Source organism: Pelodiscus sinensis, chromosome 14 (assembly GCF_052426305.1).
Source record: "Pelodiscus sinensis isolate ZL-2025 chromosome 14, ASM5242630v1, whole genome shotgun sequence".
NCBI classification, from domain to species: domain Eukaryota; kingdom Metazoa; phylum Chordata; order Testudines; family Trionychidae; genus Pelodiscus; species Pelodiscus sinensis.
The window spans coordinates 9610224-9634422 of NC_143065.1; the positions used below are offsets into that span (position 1 = coordinate 9610224).

At 49.9% G+C, this 24199-nt stretch overlaps 1 protein-coding gene across 5 annotated transcripts in view; it reads left to right on the forward strand.

Moving 5' to 3' along the window:
* Positions 1-1055: 1055 nt before the first annotated feature.
* The window catches only part of CPEB1 (cytoplasmic polyadenylation element binding protein 1), a 53902-nt gene continuing 30758 nt past the window's right edge, over positions 1056-24199 (forward strand). For 3 of the 5 annotated variants that reach the window (XM_075897498.2, XM_075897500.2, XM_075897502.2), the window contains exons 1-2: positions 1056-1184; positions 14835-15012. In XM_075897498.2, coding sequence (XP_075753613.1) covers positions 1170-1184; positions 14835-15012 — 193 coding nt within the window. In that variant the 5' untranslated portion in view covers positions 1056-1169. Of the gene's footprint in view, positions 1185-1366; positions 1500-14834; positions 15013-24199 lie in introns of those variants that run through there. The other 2 variants (XM_075897499.2, XM_075897501.2) reach the window with 2 other exon arrangements.

Here is a 24199-nt window from a genome sequence, read left to right on the forward strand (position 1 = left end):
GATTCTCAGCTGCTGTGAATTAGCATTAGCTCCAGTGATGTCGATTCCAGCTGAGATCCAGATCCTCGGAGTAATTTGATGCACGATTACCCCCAATGGGCTTGTTCAGCTACTTTTGTGCGTCAGGCCAGGGGGAGGGGAGAGAGAGAGAGAGAAGTCAATGCTTGCAGAGAGACACAGGCTGGGTTTTGAACACTGAACAGGTCATTTTCCCTGAAACTTAAAAATAGGTCTACAGGACACCCCTCTGTTGGAACACCTACATCGCTCAGCCATGTGAAACCCCCCCCTCCCCCCCGTCCTGCCAGCCCTGAGCAGCAGTTTTACTGACTCCACCGGTGTAGCAGTGCTACCTGCACATGACGACTGCTGCCACCCACGGTTGCGACTGATTCTGTGGACTGAAGCTCTCCCATTGCACAACAGCAGCTCACTAAAGTGCTATAGACACACATGAAAAAACCAGCCCTGTAGTCACTGAGGGCTGAGTCCGGCTTGGGGGCCTCTGGCCCCTGTCCGCTCAGTGCTGCTAAAGAGAAGAGCAGCTCCCTGCAATGAGGCTGGAGGGCTGTTGTCAAAACGGCCCGTGGCCTGAAAACCACGTGTGGATTTCTAAGGGCAGCATGCACATTGCCAGCAGCCAGTGCCTTGCTCAGCCATGCATCTGGCTGCTCCCATAGCCCAACCCCAGGGGGACTGGATCAGAGAAGGTCATGCTTGGAGACACGTGCCCAGCTCTAACCACTAGACCCCACTCCCCACCTGCAGGGGAGGGGGGGCAAGCACAGAGCTGGCCTCCCCCACTCTAACCACTAGACCCCCCTCCCGCAGGGGAAGGCAGCAAGCACAGAACCCAGGCCTCATTACTCTAACCACTAGACCCCACTCCCCACCTGGGGGGCGCGCACCAGCCCCTCTCCCCTCGTGCCGGGCCAGGCGCCGCGCAGCAGCCCGAGCACGCGGCGCGCCCTTTAACAGCCTTAGGGAGCGTCTGCAAAGAGCGCGGGGCCGGGAGGGCGCAGCGGGCGCGGCGGGGTGGGCGGGGCGGCCGGCCCCGCCCTTTGGCGACGCCCCCTGGCCCTGGGCGGCGGGCGGCTATAAAAGCCTGCGGGGCGCCGCGCCGCCCGTTGCTGCTGGTGCGAGCCCGACCCGCTGCGCCCGCCAGCCCCATGGCCTTCCCCCTGGTGAGTGCGCCGGGCGGGGCGGGGCCGGCGGCACGTGTCGGGCGCTGCGGGACCGCGTGCTGGCCCGGGCGGGGGCGGGGCGCGAGGCGCCTCGTGACGGGGGGGGCGCTGCCGGACCCGCCGCGCGGGGCTCGCGCTCCGCCGCGCGCCTCCCTCCGCCCCCCCCCCCTCGCGCGCGGCCGGCAGGTGCTGGCGGGCGGGGCCGCGGGACGCTCGGCCCCTTTCAGGCGGGTCCCCGCAGCGCCCGCCGGCCGGGCCGCCCCTCACGCGGCTTCGCACGTTCCCGAGCCGCCGGCTCCGCGCCCCGGCCGCCAGGTGAGGGGGGGCCCGGCGAGCGTCCGGGCTGCTGCCCTGAGGGGGGGGGGGCAGCGCGTGTCGGTCCCGCCCTGGCCCCGGGGTGGGCGGGCCCCCCCTTGGCACAGCCCCCCCCTTTCCGCTGGGCCCCCGCGCCAGGCCGCTCTGCATGGCCATTGGGGCAGCTGCCCCGGGGCCCCTAAAGCCGCGTTGCGGGGGGGCCTGGCAGCAGCTCCCCGCCCTGGGCCCCTGCACGTCTGGGTCTTGCTGCCTGGCTCCTGGCTGGGAGGCACTGCCCTGTGCAAGCTCAGCCTTGCACTGGTGCGCAGGGTCCCGGTGTCCCGCCTGTGCCCGTGCCAGCGATGGCGTGTGGGGCAGATAGAGGCTGCTCATCTTCCCGGCTCTTGTCTCCAGCACGGAGTTTGTGCAGGTGGGCCAAAAGCAGTTGAAGGCTGAGTTGTGATTGGCTGCTTAACTGGCAGTGGGGTAGGGAAGTGGCTAGGTGGCATGAAAATGTCCCCTACTTGTGACCTTCCTTAGGTGCTGCTTCAGTAAACTGCCAATTTCTGATCCCCACGCTACTGATGAGGCATGAAATGCCTAACAACCTTGAGAATTAAATTATCATTTCGTGTCTGATTTAACCCCCTCGTTGTGATGAATGGGGCTCTTCAGACCTCTGGTGGCTATTGTTGCAGTCTGCCTGAAGAACTGTGCAGATGTTTCTACAGCTGTTATACTTGCTTTTTGATGCTTTGCTTGCAACCATCACATCTAGCCATGCCCAGCAACAGCTAGGGAGCAGCTTCAGTGATGTGCCAGTGTGCTGTACTGCTGCGAACTGAATCCTAACTTGTCGGCGCTCCTCTGCTTTGGTGAATGGTGCTGCAGAAGAACCACAGGTGTCCGTGATCCCCAGCACTTGTACCTATGCTGCACACAGGAACTTGCCAGCCATTTTTCAGCTACCTGATTGCTGCCTAGTTGTCTGTGGTGATGCAATATAGCACTCTAATTATAGCACTGCTTATTTGTATTAGATAAGGTGGATAACTTAAGGCATTAGATGACACTGGGAGTTTTGTCTGAAGTGGCTGTAATGCCATAATGCAGCGTTTAACAATAGCAGAGGGTGTTATCTTTCCCTAGAGAAGAACACTGAGTTAGTAGTGATAGTCCATAATGGGATGGGTCAGATGCCTGCTGCAGCAGCTGGAGAGACTCTCAGACTAGGACAAATAAATGTCTTTTTACATCCCAACTAGCTACCCTCTCTTGGGGAGGTGGATTGCCTGCCCTATGCCAATAGATGGGTTTAGGCTGGCGCAGCTGTAATGCTTTAGGCGCAAACAAGCCCCTGGCTGTGAAGGAATATCTTCCATTTCTGTAGGAAGTACCAGCACTACGGTGCACAGTGCTGTAGCTGTCCTGCTGTCGTGTCTGCTGGGTAGTCAGGGCTGGAAGCGCTGGAGGGGAGCTTCAGAGGCCTCAACTTGACTTGGTTCCAGTGGGTGTCCGCTCTTAGAACTACTTCCTCTTTGCTACCACCGCTGGGGGCTACCCTACCAAATCAGGCCGATATAGCAGTGTTGCACAGGGGTGTCTTTGAAACTGTCGTCCTTGAGATGTGGTCAAGATGACCTGGTGTAGACCTTGCTGGGCTGAAAAGTGTTCTTCTATCAACCAGTTGCTGCCTCTGAGGGAACTTTAAGGCTGTAATAAGCATCTATGCTGCAGTGAAATAGCTACTACCGTGGCATTTCCTGAGCCAGTGGTTCTCAACTGGGGGTATGCAGAGATCTTTCAGGAGGTAGTTTAATAAAGAGAAATGCAAAGTGCTCCACTTAGGAAGGAACAATCAGTTCCATACATACAAGATGGGAAGCGACAGTTTAGGAAGGAGCATGGCGGAAAGGGATCTAGGGGTCATAGTGGACCACAAGTTGAATATGAGTCAACAGTGTGGTGCTGCTGCAAAAAAAGCAAATATGATTCTAGGTTGTATCAACAGGTGTGTTGTAAGCAAAACTCGTGAAGTCATTCTGCTGCTCTATTCTGCACTAGTTAGGCCTCAGCTGGAGTACTGTGTCCAGTTCTGGGCGCCACATTTCAAGAAAGATGTGGAGAAATTGGAAAGGGTACAGAGAAGAGCGACAAGAATGATTAAAGGTCTAGAGAACATGACCTATGAAGCCAGGCTTCATGAACTGGGCTTGTTTAGTTTGGAAAAAAGAAGATTAAGGGGGGACATGATAGCGGTTTTCAAATATCTAAAAGGGTGTCACAAGGAGGAAGGAGAAAATTTGTTCCTCTTGGTTTCTGAGGACAGGACAAGGAGTAATGGGCTTAAAGTGCAGCAAGGGAGGTTTAAATTGGACATTAGGAAAAAATTCCTAACTGTCAGGGTGGTCAAATATTGGAATAAATTGCCAAGGGAGGTGGTGGAATCTCCCTCTCTGGAGATATTTAAGAACAGGTTAGATAGACATCTGTCAGGGATGGTGTAGACAGAGCTTGGTCCTGCCTTGAGGGCGGGGGGCTAGATTCGATGACCTCTCGAGGTCCCTTCCAGTCCTATGATTCTATTAAATGTTTAGCTATATGCCTCATTTTACCTCAGGCTACATAAAAAGCATGGGCAAGGTAAGTGCAAACTTGAATTTCATACAGCCAGTGACTTGTTTATATTGATTTGTATGCTGTGATATTTTTGTCTCGCTTTTAAAAGTAAGCAGCTCTTACGTGAGGTGAGACTTGGGGTATACAAGACAAATCAGACTCCTGAAAGGGGACCAATAATTTGGAAAGGTCAAGACACTGCCCTGAGGTATCCTGGCCATGATCTCTCCTGTGGCTGCTTTCAACTTCAGCTTCTTCCTAGATTTCTCTTAAATTAGTAACATTGGACAAATTTGTTTCCTTTTCCTGATCTGTTCTGCTCCTCATCACAACTTACCAAACCTGTTTCCTTGCATCTGGCTCTCTTTGAAGCCACCTAGCACCTCCTTGCACTTCCTTTCAAAGTGGCCTGTAGTCTAAGGGTTCTTCCTTAGGTATCTTAGATACCTGTATCAAGGAAATCCTAGGTCTCAAAAATCCTGAGGAATGTTAAATGCCAATTATTGTAAGTTTCCATCAAACAAAACATGCAGATTTGTTATGCCCAACTAGCTGTGAGGTTGGATTGAACCTGGCTTAGAGGCGGTCTTCCAGAGCTGCTGTGGATAGGCAGTTCTAGTCTCCCCCAATCAGTAATGGTCAGAGGGGTTCAGCATCTTGCTAGCTGTCTACCGTGGCTTCTTGGCTAACAGACAAGATTGAACTGTGCAATAAGTGCATCCTGATGCTGACAGAAGTCTCTTCTGGCCTATCTCTGCTGTCCTAGGAAATGGCATTGAGCACTTGGTTAGAGCAACTGAAAATGGGTGTCAAATGAAAGAGCAAGTTCAGCTTAGCTATGGTTTGTGCTTGGGTGTGAATTTAGAATTTCAAGCCTGCTCAATCCCATAACAGGTATGGGAATTGTTCATAGAGATCAAGGGTGGAGTCTGGTCTTCATGGAATAATTGAACTTGGTTAGTATTTACTATCCTGCTTAACTAGTAGGGAAGTTCCTTCCACTATCCTGCTCTTCAGCCACTTTTTATTGCAGTCCCTTTTCTCTCTCCACCCTCCTGTGTGCCTCTTTGCCCTCTAGTCTGTTGCTGCCTTGCAGCAATTCCCAGTCCTTGGTCTCCAGGGCTTCTGCCCCACCCTTCTCCGTTCTAGCTGCTAAGAGGTGAAAGGGGGAACCACCTAGAGGCCATTCTGTGAAGAGAGGGGTGATCAGGAAACAGAGCACTGTGGACAGGTCTGCCCTTCTGCAGCGCAGCTGTGTCTAGGCAGCATTACCTGAAGACTGCCCTAGGCAGGTGCTTGATCAGCCTCCGGCAGAGGTGGCTGGAGAAGCTCTCCTGTGGACAGAGCACTTGCTGCTCGGGGGGGGCTGTGGCTCAGGGCTGTGGACTTGTCATCCCACCAAGCAGTGTAATTCTACAGCTATAGGGCTGCAGTGGACCACGCTTAGGTGACTTAGACATGTTACTGGAGCTGTGGAAATGAGGGATGTAAAATCCTGTCTAATTAACCAGTTAAATGTTAAGTTTAACTGGCAGGGGTGGGCAGCAGGCTCCAGTGGTCCCTGCGCCACAGGCAGGGGCTGCTCCAGAATGGCTGTTTCTGACCCCATGCTGAGCAGCCAGCTCCCAGCTTGCAAGGGCTGGGAATCTGCCCCACAGGAAGTGGCCTCGTACTTGGCTGCCAGCTCCCAGCCTGCGTGAGCTGGGAGCCGGCAGCCCTGTGGGGCTGGAGCAGCCTCCTGCCTGCTCCCCGGTAACACTAACTGTTACCCATTCACATCCTTAATGGAAACTTTCATGACATTTGAGTGCAGGGGGAGTGAACTGGGTCAGACTGCTGCTTACTGACTCTAACTAGGTTAACAGGGTCAGTATTAATTGCCTGTTGCAGGGCTGGTCACTTGATCGTGCACTTGACTCCCTTCCTTTGGCAAGAATTAACTTGAGACCAGAGCAGCTGAAGCCAGTATGGCTCTTCCTTCTGTCTGTGCACTATCATGACAATATTGATGCTGTCAGGAATGTGCTGTGCACATCATTCCACAACGTGTATAGCTGTGGCCTTGCTTGCGGGTGCTAACGAGCCTGGGTTGCTAAAAGAGGCCTTAACACACACAGCACTGGGTAGCACCAAAATGGCAGAAGCTGGTATTGGAGCTGGCATCCATAAAACCATCATTTGGTTATTGAGGTTCATATCTCTCGCACCTGAGCAGGTATCTGGTTCTCTTTAATCTGTTCCCTTAATAGGGTCTCAGCAATTGTTCTCAGTGGGGACTTGGTTTGATGGATTTCAATGCTACAGTGCCAGATCCTGCAGGAATTGAATTACAAGCTCTGTTGGGAGGAAGATGGTGCTTTTGTAGTCATGACGATTGTATGTGAGGCTCCATTTAAACACCTTAAAGTTTGTGGTAGGAATTCAAGGAGGCTAAAGGAAAACTCTTAAGGGGAGTGCCTTTTGTGTGTGTCAGTTTTCTGTCATAGTGCAGTGTCTGCAGAGAATCCCCATAATAAGACTGAGCACTCTTCTCAGCTGGTCAGGGCTAAAGTTGTGTTCCAATCTTGTAGTTTCAACACTGAGCTAGAACCCCAGGGGAAGTGAAGCTGGCAGTCTGATTGGAAACACTTTCTTCCATAACCTCATTGGGGATTTGGCTGAACTTGCTCTGGTTCCCTTGAAAAATACGGCAGCATTAAGGGCTGAATAGTTTTACCCCTCCACACCTTCAAAACTGTACACTGCTCCGTCACCTACCCATCTGAATGACAAGGCTGGAAAAGTTGTTGGTGATTGGAGGAAGGTCTTGTTAGATGAACACTAGTGTCTAGGTCCCCTGGTTATGTAACACCGAAATGAGAATAGTTCTCTCAACGACTAAATGTTGTCTTGCTGCTTGCTCCCTGACATTGTGCATCTGAAAACAGCCTGGTGCCAGTCAGAACTGTGCACAGGATAGTCCATTTTGCAAAGGACTCTGAGAGCTTGGTATTTTGTAGTGTTCTAATTTACAAAGCTGAGAAATTCTCAAGAAAAATCTGGAAACATCACTTTGGGCTGATCAAAATGTTTTGTTCTGATGTGCCGTTTTGGTTGTCAGTCTTAGGGTTTGACTTTTTATTAACGCAATACAAAATTCCAAAGCAAATGGTTTCAAAACAAAGCCATAACACTTTGCTCTAAAAATAGCAAATGGGATGTTTTGACATCAGAACGCTTTCCATTTTTTCTAAGCAAAACTTTGGTGAAATGAAGACTTGCATGAAGCAATTCAATGCTTAAGCTGTGTTCTGGCAGAAAATGCTTCTGAAGTTGTCCTGACCAGCTGTTGGCAGCCAAAGCACTTTCTAGAGGCCTGTCGACACTAGATTGCAAGATTTCTATCACTGGTTTGGTTCCTCTCACATAAGACACCTGGCATCTCAGTGCTTCTGTGTGGCATTGGACAAGCCCGAAGATGTGTCCTATACTAACATTTTTTGCTGGCTAGGACTGGATTTGGAGGCAGGTGACTGTCTGGGGTACCGGGCTTGACGGGTACTGGGTTTGAGGTGCTTTTTATTGTTGGTGACAAGGGGAAAATCAATGTGTGAAGTAAGATGTTTTGCTTATTCGAGAAGTGGATGCGTTTTCTTCAGATCTCCTTGTATGTTGTTCTCCGTGCCCTTGTCCGTTTAAAAGGGGCATCTCTGCTGCTGCTTCAGTTCGTGAGGGCAAAGATGAGACGTTATCTTTGGACTGAAGGACTAGGATTAACACTTGAATCCTACTTCAGCACTAATAGTGGTCCCCCTAAGGTTGGTGTACAGATCAGTTTCTTGATGATACATTTCAGTTGCTCTAAAAACAGGTTTGGAGGTAGCCATTTTTCATAGCCATTGAAGACCCAGCTAAATCATATTTACATATCTAGCATGCAAATTTGTCCTGTATGAGAGAAATCACGGGTGCGGATTGTGCGTCAGCCATGAAATGGGGGCTACCTATGGAATACAAAATAAGGTATTGAAAATTTTAACAAATGGTGTGTGGGGGGGGAGGGAGAGAGACACTCCTTGCCTTGGCACCATTAGGTTTAGAGCCATCTCTGAGTGCAGCTAAAGCAGCAAACGGCTTGTGTGCATGCAGCTACCCCAGTATAAGAGTGTGTGTGTGACACAGCTTATTCCAGCTGGGGAAGGGAAATCAGCTGTATCAGTGAAAGGCATCTGCACCCAAAACATCGCACCCTTACTTACTTTGGCATAGCTCTTGCATTGTAAATTAGGTGTTGGATTCTGAAACAGGGCTTATGCTGCCGGCTCATCCAGAGGAGTTCTCCACGGCACAGCAATGATGGTGCTGAATCCCGGTTAGCTCCAGTGGGAACTTGCTACAAAATGTTTATTTAGTAGAAAAGGATTAACTGCTTGCTTGGTAAGTGGGAACAAACACCACTGTTTTCTAGACCAGGTAGGGACCTAATCTAGAACCTGGTTTTGCCTAGGCTACCCTGTGGGACTGCACCATGTTTAAACCGTTTCTTTACACTGTTCAAATCCCACTAAAACTTCATGTTGAAATCTAAATAAACAATTGTGCTAACAAGCTTAGATGGAGCTGGCTCCAGGGGCCCAGAGTGCTTGAAGTGCGGCATGAGCTGCGCTACTGAGAAGTACCCCTAAACATCAGCATATTGCAGCCCTGAGACCCTCTCATGTGAAGGGTGCACAGAAAAATACAGCAGTGGATTTTGTGAGTTCTTACTCCTGTGTCCACATCACTTCTGAAGCCTCACAGCTGGTGAAGTGGTAACTCCCTTTGGTCATGGCAGACTCATGCTGGGCCTCGCTTCTGGTTTGTTGGTTCATGTCTTCAGACAAAGCTTCTGGCTCATCACTGCTTCTTGCCATCCTTAAGTCCCACTACTCTCGATTCTGTGAAAACCCTCCACCCCATCCCTCAATGGTCCAACTTCCCATATCTACCAGGAGCCTTTCCTCCTTCTCTCACTAGCCTAGTACATCCTGTTTCCTCTTTCTGTAGTTGGGTGTAAGTGCTTCAGGGAACTTTGTCTAAATAAAAGTTCTTGGCTGTTAATGCCTCTGGTAAACAAAACACATCCTTGCACTGGCTTGTTGAAGCCCCACCTCCCCAGGCTTTTATGTAGAAATTGGGTTCTGCTCTGTCAAGTGGAGACATCCCAGTACAGACACACCTCTGCAAAGACTAATGCTTCAGCAGTTTTCCATTCTGTCAGTTCACCAGAGGCTACTTGGTTGGTCTCCAGATCTCCTGTATTGGTGCTTTAGTCTTGGTAGTCTGATATAATTTATCTTAATCTCTGCTTCCAATGGCCCTGCACCAAAGCTTTTCACAGCATTCGCTTCAGCGATTCAAATCTTACCCCTTTACGTGCTAGTCTTTACCAACTAGTAAACCACTTGTGCTACTGAGATCTAGAAGGCTGTATACATTTGCATGTGACTTTGCATATTCCAGAAGTGTGATGCACCACCATAGTATCAATACACAGAGTAGGAAAGTCTCTTCTGTCCATGAACCAAGGTCATGTTTGAAACTTCTTTCTGGGGGGGGGAAGTCCAGGGAGATGCAATGAGGCAATACTGTAGTAAACAAAGGCTAATGTAAGACTCCTGGAGCTGTATGCAGTACCCTGCAAATCAGCTAGTGTTGTGAGCTGCAGGGCAGGATTACTGGTATTGCTTCCCTGGAACCAAAGTTGATGTCAAGCTCTCTTGAGGTGACCATGTGACATACGGAATGCAGGCTTGTGTCTGGGAGACTGAAGCAGGATTCATATATGAATCTGAACGAAGAAGCTTGAACAAATAGAACCCCTTGTGACTCTGCATATATCACTCTGGCATGTAGGCTTGGTCTGTGCTAGAATTGTCGTCAGTGGAGTTCTCTTGGAGGTATGAGAAATCCACACCCCTGAGAAGTAGCTCTTCTGATTCTACCCCAGCGTAGACAGTACTGGGTTGATGGAAGACTTTGTTGGGCCAGCTGCCGGCAGGGCTGACTGGAGGATCCCGTTGGTGCAGGTGGTTTCTGACAGTGCCATGGCGGCACAGGTGAGCGCTGTAGCATTTAGTGTAAAGCTGCCTAAGTCAGAGCATGGTAAGTCCATTCTATCTGAACTTGAATCTTAAAGGTGCTCTCTAGGGAAAACCCTTTCTGCTGCCGTTGTACAGAAGCCTGGCAACTGACTTCTCCCTGCTTTTTGTCAGCCTGCACTGCTGCTCAGGTCAGCACGGAAGCTGCTTTTGAGGGCTTGCTTACACTTAAAATGCTGCAGCGGTGCTGTAGTGCCAGAGTGAAGACGCTGCCTGTGCTGACACTGGGGTTCTCCTGTCTGTGTAGGTACTCCTCTCCTCAGTCTAGCCACCACCTCTCGGGTGAATTCTGTCTGCGCCAGTGGAATGTGGATTTTGCATACCCCTGAGGAACATAGATATCACCTTAATTTCCTAGTGTAGACCAGGCCTGAAGCTATAGTCTTCCATATGCCCTGCAGAATGGCCGCTTGCATGCTTCCTGCCACGTTCATTAACCCTGACTAGCCCTAACACAGGTTCCCTGCTTTCCTCTGCTTCCTCAGAGCTCTCAGGTGCCTGTATCCCTAGAGACGATATTGGGGGAGTAGGTCTTTATTCGGTTTCCCTGGACCGAGTCCAATTCAAGGTCTTCCTGTTCATCTTCAGGGTGCTCAGTGATTTGGGGCCAGCACTTCTGGAAGACGTCAGGGAAAGCCCCTTTCCTTGTGCACCATGGGGCTGTCCGCTGCAGAGGGGTTAAAAAGATGTTAACACTCAAGTGGCTAAAATCTGTTCCACTGGTCACCCCACTTCCACCTCCTGGTACGGCAGGAGTTGCCTTAGTTCAGGATCCAAAATACCTCCATTTCTAACCCAAAATCAAGAAGAGGGGTTAAGGCTAGAAACTTTTCAAAGTTAACTGCCTTTGAAGCTAGGAAGCAAAACTGAGGAGGTTGCATTGGCGTATAGTCAAATGGCTTCAACAGGTGCAAAAGCCGTGTGGACAGTTATTTTGGTTTTAAACGGCTCTAATCTGTTTATGCTAATCCAAGCCGTACACGGGGATTTGCGCTGGGTTAGCTAAATTCTTAATATAGTGCCTGCCATGAAACTGCAACTTTCTCATGTCGCTGGTGCTGGTGTCTCAAGTTGGCACAGGAGCAAGCACATTGAGTGAGGGAGGACCATGGGCTATACGCTTGAGTTTGGGATGAAGACTTGCTAGGTCTTGCCATGCCAGGTGGATTCTGTCTTCTGAGCCAGTGATAGCTGCACTTAGGAAAGAACTTTGTAACAGGCCTTCTTAAAACAAAACCAGTTCAGCTCCTCTCTCCTTTCTCTTGGCTTGCTCTGGTGCAGATGGCAGCATTTCTGGTGCGCTAGCTTTTCCATCTGACCACTGCAGACTGACTGCAACCACTAGGTGTAAATATGGGAGGTAGTATAGGTATATGAAAGGCTGTGCAATAGTCCCAAAGAGAACTACCTTTTGCACAAGTCTAAGCAAATATTTATTGACCAAGCTCATGTTCTGTCTTTAATAGAATTGCATGCTTTCCTGTTTTCCATCTGTTTCATGGGAGTTGATTTTACGGCTGGTAGCTGCAACAGCCTGGCCTGTGCCAGCGATGCAGCAGTTGGTGTATGTGTTCTGTTCTTGTGCTATGAGCTGGCTTCGTAGCCAGTTTGCTAACGGCTGTGTAGTCCAGGGTTGCCTACTGAAAATGACTCGGTTGCCATGCTAGGGCTGGGCTGCAGGAATTTTATCTTCCTGCCTCCGTTTGAAAGCTTCCCTGCAAGACTCGGTAAGTGGGTAAGTCTCGTGCACAGGTGCACACACGCCCACAGGAGCATAAGCTCCTGGGTGCACTGGCATTCTGTGAGCTGGGGGCTACCTGCCCCAGCCATCCAGAGTAGCACAGCCCAAAGCATGGCACCTTGCTCCTGGAGCAATAGGGGCTGGAGAATGTACTACACCACTTCTGGGTGGTGCCAGGGAGAGCATTGCTCTCAGGTCTCCTGACCTCTTCTGGAAGGTCACTGAGGCAGGGCCTCTGAGCACAGCAACAAGCCAAGAGTTAGTTATGCATTTCCTCCCTAAAGTCAGGCTACTGCTTGGCTGCCATTCCCGTCACTAGCTGCTGACTGGAGTGATGGACGGGGCACGCAAGCAATCTATCATGTTCTGCAGCGGCTAAAGACATTAGTAGCCCCAGGACAGGCCAGAGAACCACCATCATGCAAGCGCCAAATTGGCTGAGTTCTGTACGTAGATTTTACCAGCCATGTATCAAGCATCAGCTCCTTAGCTGGTACCAGGTGAACTTGTCTCATCACCCAGGGGGTTATTTTTGTGATAGTCTCTTACTCCATGAATCACTAAAATATTCAAATTACGTGAGGCCAGAGGACCAATCACTTGTGTCAAATCAGTTGCAGCTTGGATCTCTCACCATAGACTATGCACTTAAATAAACCTGCTGAGTGTTTTAGGATTAGCTAATAGGAAAAAAGAATGAGTTGCTTATAAGGTTAAAGCAAGCACACACAAATGAGTTACAATTTTCAGTTTCAAAAGGTAGTAAAAGCTTCAGTAATAAGCAAGCTCTGTCCCCTTTAGGGCTAAACCAGGCTCATCACCTGTGTTCTCTTGGGTTTGGGATGATTTTCTGCCTAGAAAATCTTGCCTCCAGAGTCCAAGCAATATTCAGTATAGTTCCTTGTTGTTTTAGGGGTTTTAGTTCCTTTCCTCCCTCTCTTTGAGTTGCAAACTCAGTCAATGGGAGAAGTTACTTGCTGGCTTCACCTTCTGAGAGACCTCTCCTGTTCCTGTGTCCATGGACCTTGTCAGACATGGCAAAATGCCGTTTCTCGGAGACCAGCGTTTTGTGCTAGTTAATGCCTCTCTGCTGTCTGACTTAGAGGCTTACGATGCAAATGCTTGTCTTACAATACTGTAAATGAGACCATGGAATGCTTGAGCTGCTGCGTGTATTATTCGAATACCTGGTCTAACAGTACTAACGCCGTGGAGCCGGTCCTGGTTCCAGCTCTTTCAGCATGCAGCTGAGACATGGGGACCTTGGCATAAGCTGGCACCTGGTCTGTCAGGATCACAAGTGCTGTTTCCACCCTCTCCAAGGGAAATCATTCCTCTAGATTTCATGGTTGTCTCTTTTTTGTGAGAGGGCGTGATTTGCTCCACTGCTTTGGTCACGGCATCGGATCTGCTGTGTGTAGAGCTCCAAGCCTAATGGTGACAATCAAGTGAGGATCTCATTCTCCAACAGCCAGTGGGAGGCTTAGGCACAGTCTGACTCAGTACACCGCGCTGGAAAATGTTAACTGGTCAAGAGGAATTTGTTGTTAGCCTGCTAGTGGCATATGGCTAGCCCTGGGGCCTAGGGACATGCCGTGTGACTTCCCTGTACCTCAGTGTCCCAGGTTTCTTTTCATGTCCCTCTAGCACAGTGGTTCCCAAACTTTTTGGCATCATGGCCCCCTTTTTGATTTTTGAAAAACCCTCACATGTGCTGCCTCCCCCCCCCCCCCCATAGCAGCAAAACTTGTTGAGCAAAAAAAAAGGAACTGAACAGGGCAGCAAAACTTGATGGGGGGGGGAGGCTGGGTGGCCTTGCACGCGCCCCCCGTGGATTGCTTCACGCCCCCCAGTTTGGGAACCCATGCTCTAGCAAGTGAGGTGTCAGCTGCTGTACATGCTTGTACATGGTCTCTTCAGAAGAAGCAAGTTTATACAGTAAGTCTGACTGACCTTGTATTTCATCAGTTCATGATCAAAGAAATGATGGAAAGGTCACTTCCCATAACTTAAAATCCACCTACGGGAAGCCCCTGTCGCCCCCGACTGCATGCAGACAAAGCAAGGAAGGCCACTTGCATTCAAGCATTGTGTTCGGAAATCCTGTATTGGCACGCATGTACCTGTACTTTGGATATGCCAAATCTCAGGGCCAGGTGGCCTCTTGCACATCTGGTGCTGCAAGGCTTTTTGCAGTAGCTGTTGCCTGATCACAGGACTGGTAGACAGGAACAAAGTCCCATATCCCATTAGCCTGCTGACTTGTGCAGCCCAGGCGAGGCACTTGACCAGGTCCCCGTCTCCTACAGATTAGTGTTTTGAGGGGTGCTCTGATTTCAGCAGTCATCCTTCGTACTGACAAGTCTGCTCATCCATTCTCTTGACCGTTTTCCTTGGACACAGAACCACTGTCCTGAGAGGTGGCTGTAAGCATAGAGGCCTAAAGGTAAACCTAGCCCAAGTATTGAATGTAAAACAGACTGCGGCTGTAAGTCATACCTTGTTCAATGTAGGCCAGTCAATATCTGATGTACAGAAGAACAGCCACGCTGGGTCAGACCAAAGGTCCATCTGGCCCAGGCTCCTCTCTGCTGACAGTGGCCAATGGCAGGTGCCCCAGAGGGAGTGAACAGAACAGGGAATCAAGCGATCACTCCCCTGTCACCTATTCCCAGCTTCTGAGCACAGAGGCCAGGGACACCATCCCTACCCATCCTAGCTAATAGCCATTGATGGACCTAACCTTCATGACAGGAGGTGGGGGGGATAATTCATTGCAACCAATAAGTCAGAGGAGTCATTTGCTGTGCGACAAGACTTTGCTGGGTACAGTAAGAACATAAATGGCAAGGCACTAACACTTTGACTTCTCCTCAGAAGGAAGAGATTGGGAGGACCACCAAGGACTGCTGGGATAGCCCCGATGCACCTGCACTCTCGACTTGCAGCAATGCTGATATCTTCCGCAGAATAAATGCCATGTTGGATAACTCTCTGGATTTCAGTGGAGTCTGCACCACGCCCATCACAAAAGGAAGAAGTGACCTTTTGCCAGGTGACTTAGCTCTCTGTGTTCTTGTGGGCACCAACCACCCATGTCAGATGGCTGTAATAGAGGGGATTCCATAGCTAGCTGTAATACGTAAGAATGTCTTGCATGGTAGTTCTGAACATGACTCTTAAAGAGTATTAACAAGTGGTTACCTAGGGGAGGTGGTGCAGTCTCCACCCTTACAGGTTTTTAAGGCCCGGCTTGACAAAGCCCTGTCTGGGATGTTTTAGTTGGGATTGGCTCTGCATTGAGCAGAGGGTTGGACTCAATGACTTCCTGAGGTTTCTTCCAGCCCTAATTTTCTGTGAATCTAAGTGGGTGGGGGTGTACTTAAAGATGACTTATGAAGGAAATCACTGCAGTTCTGGGTGTGTACAGCCCTGTGATATGTAAGTGCCTAAGTCTTTCTTTCAGCAATTTTTTTGCTTGTTTCTACCTTAAAGGTATCAGGATCAGGTCTTCTGCTGGAGGTCTGGTCAGGGTCTTAATTCTGGTTTACATGCAGACTCGCACTGAAACAACTAAGCTGTCAGCTTGCAGGGGTGCTAATCTGCTCGGTGCAAGACTTATTTTGGATTCAGTGTCCTACTTTGTTTAAATGCTCTACTCGTCTTCGTGGGCTGCAGCGCTTCAGATGAGGCAACTGTGCTTGCAGGCTGCACTGAGCTTCTCCAATTGATGTTGTTGAGCCCCTCCGTGTGAGGTGGTAGCTGGTTGATGGGAGATGTTTTCATACCCCTGAGTGAGGTAGTTACACCAATATAGGTCTGTAGTGTAGATCTGGCTTTAGGCCTGGTTGTTGCGAAGATTTCACCATATAACAATACTAGGAAAATGCTCCCCTAGTGAAGAATCGGCTTATACTGGCATAAAATGGCTTCTGTGCTGTAATAGCTTATGCTAGTTCAGTCACATAAGCTGTACTGGCGGAAGCAATTTTATGCTAGTATGGCCATACAAATGCAGAAAACCCTCACACCCCAACACTGCTGTACTGACAAATGTCTAGTGTTGACCTGGCCTCGATCAGAACAAGTATCCAGACTTGCACCGAAACAGAGGTGCAAAATAAAAACATAATGGAGCTGAGAAACCTGGACTTCATTTGACAGGACAGAAAGTTTGGTAGCTTTCCAACTGCTTACAGGTCATTTGAGACACAAGTCTGTACTGTCCTTGTATAAATAAACATTTCCATAGCCACTAATTAGGCTGCACTTGTTTATTACCAGTCACAATTTTGGTTTCTGGTTTGCCAGTGTCTTCTAATGGATAGGAGCTTTGGCTGCTTAAAAGGCAGACCAGCTCCTCTGAAAACGCACTGAGGCATTCTTTGAAGAGATCTTATCTTTGCAGATCTACTACATGGCAACCAATGTCTGCCATGGTAGCTAGTAGTAAGTTGCTGTGTGGTATACTTCACAACTGCTGGTATATTCTGGATTACTAAAGTAGTCCTTCAGGCCACCTTCTCTGTCACACCCAGGATTTTGTTACTGCCTATCTGTGAACTAGCACATTGGACCCAAGGCAAAGAATGAGGACTGGGACCCTGCCTCAATTTCTTTGAGGTCCCAAAGAGAAGGAGTTTATTCATCTGGTCTGCTGCTAGTAAACTGCTCCTAGGTCCTTTCAGCCAGTGCATCCCTGTGCTCTGATGGAGGAAGAGCGAAGAGTTACGAGTGTATCCTCCTCCAGAGGCAGTGTGGAACACAGCTGCTGTAAGATGGTGTTAGCTAGGAAATTGACTGGACAACTTACATGTAATGGTCATGTCTGTCACTCAGCCAGTGTGTTCTTGGCTCCTTGTAGAGAGTTTTCTTGACATATAACAAGGCAAACTATGGGACTTTAGCATAAGTGTGCCTTAATAAGTATGCTGGTGCTAAAATCTGAAACTTCATACATGATCAAAGAGTCTTCCATTCCAAGCACTATGTAATAATGACAATATTATGCAGCCTTGTTCCCCGACTTGCACAGCGTGCTGTGGTCTTCATGGGCTTCTCTTTCCAAAATAGTTCTTGTGTTGGCAAAAGCTATAACACTGACTGAATGAGAAAATAAAAATACTTAAGAGGTCTCTAGCCTGCTGGGACCAGAGTAAATTGTCAGTATCAGAACTCATTCTCTGCAACAGGAGGCTAAAATCATTTCACCTAAGAGGATAAAAAATTAACAGGAGTGTTGTGAGCAAGACACAAGAAGGTATTCTTCCACTTTACTCTGCCCTGATTAGGCCTCAGTTGAAGTATTGTGTCCAGTTCTGGAGAAAGTGTGGAGAAGAGCAACATGAATGATTAAAAGTCTAGAGAACATGAGCTATGAGGGAAGGCTGAAAATTGGGTTTGGAAAAGAAAAGACTGAGGAAACATAACAGATTTCAAGTACCTAAAAAGGATATTGCATGGAAGAGGGAGGAAAAATTGTTCTCCTTGACCCCGAATGATGGGGCAAGAAACAGTGGTCTTAAATTGCAGCAAAGGAGGTTTAGGTTGGACATCAGAGAAAGCTTCCTAACTGTCAAGGTGGTCAAACATTAGAATAAATGGCCTAGGGAAGTTGTGGCTCTCCAACATTGGAGATATTCAAGAACATAAGAACGGCCATATTGGATTAGACCAGTCTGTCTAGCCCGGTATCCTGTCTGCTGACAGTGGCCAATGTCAGTTGCTCCAGAGGGAACAGAACAAGTAATCAAGTGATCCATTCCCAGTGTGACTGACTAGGGGCACTACTCCTACCCATCCTGGCTAATAGCCATTTAAGAGCAGGTTAAATAAACATGTCAGGGATGCTCTGGACGGTGCTTGGTCCTGTTGTGAGTGCAGGGGACTGACTGGACTGGATGACCTCTTGAGCTCTCTTCCACTTCTAGTATTCTGTGATTGCAGAACTGGCATGTGGATAAAGCTGACTTGTTTAAAAAATCACAACTAATCATTGATGCACCAAGAAACAGGATTTATATAGACTGCAGCTTTGTAAGGTTTCTGCTTCATGAATGTGGGAGGCCATCTGGGATAGCCGGTCCAAAACTTCATTCCCACTTCATTTGCAGCACTACTGGTACCTTAGATGTTTCTAAAGTTGCACCTACCACATCCTAAAATTGCATGGTACTTTCACGGCTGAGTGCATTCCTTACTCTGTGGCTCAGCTTGAACAGGGGTAAGTCGGCTTACTTTGCTCTTCAGTGGCTTTCGTGCATCTGCGCAAAGCCGCATGGTTTGGGTGGCAAAGCTTTGCAGGGCAGTGCATAAATCCAAACTGCTGCCGGTGGCATACAATTAAGTATTAGTGTGGGTCTCAGTTGTTTTAAACAACCTAAAGTTTAATCTGAGCTACTGACATGCCCCACCAAGGAGTGGGGGCTCTTCCCCCACCCTTTGAGCCAAAGAGGGACATGCTGCAGGCTCAGAACTGCACTAAATGGTGGTCATAGTTCCATGATCTTGTAGCAAGTGTGGTGCTTAGCTCCTGTTAAGAGATTGACTTGATATGGCCAATGTGATTTGGGCAATGGGCCACAAGACCAAGCTATCAGCAGCCACCTAAATCTGAAATGGCCACACCATCCATAAGCATGGGCTGCTTAGCTACCTGTCTCTTCTTGGCAAAGGGGAAGATGCTTTTGCTGAAGGAGCCGTTCCTTATCTGGTTTAGTGCACCAGTAGCGTTCATATTGTGGAAAAAGCAGCCCTGAGTGCGCACTTGCACTGGGACAGGGCATTAGTCTCATCTGTACCAGGTCATGGCTTTTTCCTTAAGCTAGAAACATTAGCATTGTGCAAGTAATCACTAGTCAGGAACAGCAAAGCTCAGTGTCCATGTGATTCTAACTCTGTTCCTGTACAGATGCAGTATGGTAAAGATCACTTACTGCTTGTTGTAAACAGTGTAGACAAGCCCTTTTGTGTGTTTAAATGTGAATTCCCAAAGACCTTAGATGCTGACAGCCTTAACTCTTAGTCAGTTTCGTTATGGGGCAAAACACTTTAGAAAGTAAATTCTTATTAAATGGCCTAAACTTGTACCTAGTATGTTTGTGCAACCCAGGAATATGTATAGACATGTACGCTTGGCACTAGATCCACAAAAGGATTAGGGTGCCTGTGTCCAAATTTCAACCTCCTTGTCCAGCTGCTATCTAACCCTACAAGCAGCTAGTCCCATGGCACCTAAACTGCTGGACATGGGACTTCATGAACCCTGCTGCTTAGCCCCAAGCTGGGTCCCAGCAGTGGGAGAATCCCTCCTGGCAGCATAGTCCTGTCTACACAAGAGCTTCAGTGGCACACATCCATAGGTGCTTAACTTCCTTTGAAGGCTGGGGTTAGGCCGCCCCATTTCCTATTGGCTAGCTGAAGCTACTGCCTGCTCAGCTTGCTGTCTTCTGAGGCCATTCTCTGGTGCCAGCTCTACCCTGGCAGTGTCTAGGGCGCCTAGAAGCTGAACTTGAGGCTGTGGATTCTGTTAAGTGGCAGGTGGTAGTCACTGTGAGGTGGAGTCTAGAGACCAATGGGGATCTCCCCTGCGGGGTTGCCCAAAGAACCGGAGCTGCCTTGCCTTGTGTGAAATGAGGGCTCTTAGTGGAGGATGGTTCTCTCATCCAGAGGTGTGGGATGCAGTCTTCACTTGTGTGCTTTGGGGGCTCGCCTGGCGTGGAAGGTGGAACTTGTCAGGGATGCAGGGGGGTGCTTGGCTGGACCATATGCGTTGGTTTGATAAGTTGTGTGGGGAGGCAGCCATTGGTTTGTCTGATCTGAATGTCTGGTGGCTGTGGCTGCAGAGATGAGCTTATACAACTTAAAGGGGCGAAAAGGCTTTGACCGCTAAATCTCCCTAGAAAGCTGCTTGCTGGAGAGCTAGGGAGGTGGTGGTGGAACGCAGATCCTGGCATCTTCCTGCATGACCTGTACCCATCTTCTGCAAAGCAGGGGCCCTCTTAACAGTTAACATGCTTGTCATTGTCCATTCAACCATAGTGTCTTGCTGGAAAACTGTAGATGACCTGAATTGCTAGACTTAAAAATAAATTGAAGTTGGAGTTTCAGGCCTTTCCTATTATAGCAAAGAGGACACGAACACATTCTTTCCTCTGCAGGTCACCTTAAGATGCCATTGGAAGAGTTAATCCGGGCAGTCGTTCTGCTGAAAATGTCTGGAGGTCTATAGGATATTCTCCAGTTTGCTCTATATTGACCCCGGGTGTGCAGGGTCTGGCTTGAATGTGCTTTCTAGTGTAGAGGCTCTTGGCCTGGGGTACACAGGCCTTCCTGTGAGTATGTCAACTTGTCTAGCCACTTGTCTGGTTTTAATCAGACTACACAAACACTAGTGAAATTGGCACACACTGAAATGTCAGTCCAGTGACGTGCTTCTATGGCTCTCTACTGAAATGCAAGTACAAAATGATGAAAATCAGTTAGAATGATGCTATGGTACGAATGTCACTTTTCAGTATTCATCTGAGTTGGTAAGCAAGGAGGGGTCCAGGTGTCTGTAAAGGCTGAATTCACAGCACTTTCTTTCCTTCTATTTAACTTGTCCTGATCTTCAAGTTTGTCACTGTGGTAGTTTTAAAGCACGAGTTATCAGTAGGAAGATGGTAGCCACAGGTATGGACTATGGCAGATGTAGAAATGTTGCATAATCATGAGGGCTGTGTTGTGGTTGCTGTGGGAACTGAATTGTCTGAATGTTGCTTGAAATTCTTCCCCATAATGTGGTGCTAGACAGTCTGTCGGGCCTCCTCTGAAACCAGTTTTGCCTCTAACTAGGCTACTAGAGCCAGGGCGGCCAGTGGCTATAGGCGGACTCGGCTGCTGCCTAGGGTGCCCGATGATGACGTCAGTGCATTGATGGCCCTGCAGGCGGGGGTGCCGATGGCGCACTTCGCCTGGGGCGCCAGCTGCTGCAGCCGGCCTCAGGCTGCTCCTGACTAGAGCCAAATGGTTGCACCCCTTTGTATGGCTGCAGGTAGAACACAATGCGTACCTTGGCGTCGTCAACTCCTGTACAGGAAGGGGAATAGGCTGCACCAAAATTGCATGCAAAACTTAACATTGGAAGATCAAAGACTGCAAAAGCAAGCACTCTGTTTGCAAAGGCCAGCACCCAGGCTGCCTCTGCATCTCCAGTTCTGTCCCCTTGTGCATCTGTTTCATGGTAGTCTCGCTGCACGATCACACACTGTCTTTTCCACAAGGGACGGTGCAGTCGGTACACAATAGGGATGGTGCTCAGTGAGCAAGTAGCTGTACAGTGTTCTCTCCTCCAGGAATGTAATCCTATGCCTCGTCCTTCATGCTATTCAAACCAGCCTCTGCAGGCAGAACGGTTTCCTCCTGGGCTCTTCTGTGGTATGCTACAGGTATCTGAGGCTTCACAAGCATCTAGGAACTTGTTTTCACAATCCCCGTCAGGTGAGGGAGTGGTGGTTCCCCATTGCCCAAGATAGGGCAGAAGTATTCCCTAATTTGGATACCCAATTTGAGACCCTTACGACCAGATTTGTTTCAGAACCTGTAGCAGGTCAGTCGTCGTACAGCTCCCATTTGAATGGATTTGCAGCCAAGAGTGATGGGTATGTGTCCATCAATCGAAGGTTTTAAATTGGGCACGCAGGCAATGAGGAATGTTAATGACCACCTAGGATGTTTTAAGTGGCTGTCCCCCTTCACTGAGGAATTCTGTGGGAGAGGCAGGGATAGAACCAGATTCGTCAGAGGAGCATTTAACTGCCTTATCCGCAGTCACCTGCCTCTCATCTCCCAACTTCCTCTGCTAATGAGGCTGTGATCCTACAGGCTCACTTGTGAATAGCCCTTGCCTATCCCAGCAGCTGCAATCCTTGTAGTGAATGAGACAGGGTCCTGTGGAAAATGGCCTTGCTCATCAGCTCTCGGTTCCCCTTCCCCACTAATTCCTTGTGCTGTCCGCCTGATGGAGCAGGCAGAGAGGGGCTCTTGGTTCCACTGGCCAGCCCTGCCCCGTCTCCAGAAAGCCATTACTGAGAGCCACGCTGCACCCCTTGGCCAGTGGGACGTTTGCTGTGAGGCTGGACTGTGCATTGAGGATGGAATCTTGTTTAACAAAGAAAATCCAGGAGGTTTCCGCTGATCACGTGTGACCAACAGTTTTCAGAGGCTTGTCGCTTGTGTGGCTTCAGAGGGAAGGTAAAAGGCACATGCCTGACCCCATGGCTGCCGTTTCCACGTTCCAGGGCCCTTCTCCAAAGCATGGGGGTACTAGAGCATCTCCGATCTCTAGAACTAACACAGGAAATCAGGATTTCCCCAGCCTTGCTCTTGGAAACTGCTGAACGCTCAAGCTGACTCCTGAGGGGATGGCTGGGGAGGCTGCCACCTGGCGTGAGAAGCCACGTGGGTAGGCTTGTTTTTTTTTTTGGGGGGGGGGGTGTTACATGTAGCTCTGAAAGGCCTTGAGGTTGCCTAATACTTCCCATTGTAGGCAGGGAAGCCTCTTCTATTGCAGTGGTTTTCAAAGTATGGGTCACGACCAGGGTTGGGCTGCTATGCTGTAGGGTCATCAGGGGATGAGGGGATGTTAAACATACCTCCTGCCTGCCCTGGCACCATGGGCCACGCTGCACCCCAGAAGAGGCCAGCAGCAAATCTGACTCCCAGTGCTGCCCCAAACCCCGCCTCCAGAAGGGGCAGTGCCTGCCAGTGAAAGCAGCGTGCAGAGCCGCTTGTGCCTCTGCCTGGGAGCTGGACCTGCTGCTGGCTGCTTCCGAGGTGCCAGGGCAGACAGGTAGCCTGCCTGTGAGCCAGTGGAGGTAACCCCATGCCCAGTCCCCTGGCCAGTCTGGAGCCACCTCAGATCCTCATTCCCTGCCAGGCCCTGGAGCTTGCGCTCTGATCAGGAGAGCTCTGTTGGATTGTGGGCAGTTTTCTTCCACTGGGTTGCAGAGTTTGAAAACTGCAGTTAGACTGTAGCACAAGCCTGGTTCTAGCTTAGGGTATTTGGGTGGTGCCTGCTCCTGGAGCTGCTAGGCATGTAGGCCAGTAAATCACTTGGCTTGTGCTGTGGGGCTGAAAGGGGGGGCACAAGACTGAGTGCCAGATTGGGGGGACGCAGCCGTAGTTCCAGGTGACAGGCAGGAGTCCCTGCAGCACCCTGCTGACAAGCCTGGGTGGGGTGCCCATCAAATGGCTTGTGATGGGTGGGGCATAGGGCTGGTTCACAAGTGCCCCGAGGGACTCAATTTGGGGTTAGGTAGCTGAGCTTAATCAGCCCCTAGGTCCTGCGCCAGACTGGCCTTCTCACCCGGAACTGCCCACATTCCTCTAGCAGGTTGGACCAGGCCCCCAAAGTGAGGCAGGAGTCCAGCGTCGTCACTCGCTGTGGCTTGACCCCCCTCCCCCTGCATGGGAGGAGTGAGCTGGGGGTGGGGAGGGAGTGGGAGCCTTGCGCTGCCTTGCCCGGATCCCTTCCCCACGTGACGTGCCGGCTCCGCTGGCCTGTGATAGAATGCGCTGTCCCTCTCGCCGAGGGCTTTGAAGGGTATCCGTATTGTTGAATAGCAAACAGTGCCGAGTCAGGGAGGCTCGGTGGCCAAGTTGCAGCAAACAGATGATGCTAGCAGAATTGTGAAGCGCTGCGTTGGGTGGCTGGTCGGGGCTGGAGCCAGCTGCTGGAGTCTGTCCAGGACTAAAGTGTGTTGGGGTTTGTGGGTGGAGGGGGAGGGGCGGCGACAGGCAAGCTGGATAGCACTGAAACTCATGGGGCTGAGCTGTCGCTGCTGCCGGGGATTGCTGTCTCGAGCCTCTTTGGCTGTGCTGGCGCTCACGGCTTTTGTGCTGCCTGCCTCCCTTGATTTACCGTGGCGGAGCCTTTTCCTTGCTGCATGCTGCCTTGTCTTCCAGGGGAAGTGCTCCTCTACCTTGATTTTGTAATAAATGATGCGGTTATATTGCATGCCCAGTGACGTCACTGTCAGCACAGTAAGCATCAGCAGCCTGATCACATGCTGGCCCAGTCAGTAATGCAGACGGGATAGAAGGTGGAGGGAGGGCAGAGGTGGGAGGGGGCTGGTTCCTGGACATATGGCAGTCTGCCCCTTTGGGGTGCAGTTGTCAGTCTGTCAGTAGCTTCTCCATCGGGCAGGAGCTGGCTTCAGGCTTTGGCAAACTCTGGCTGAAAATCCTTGAACTCGTCAGCT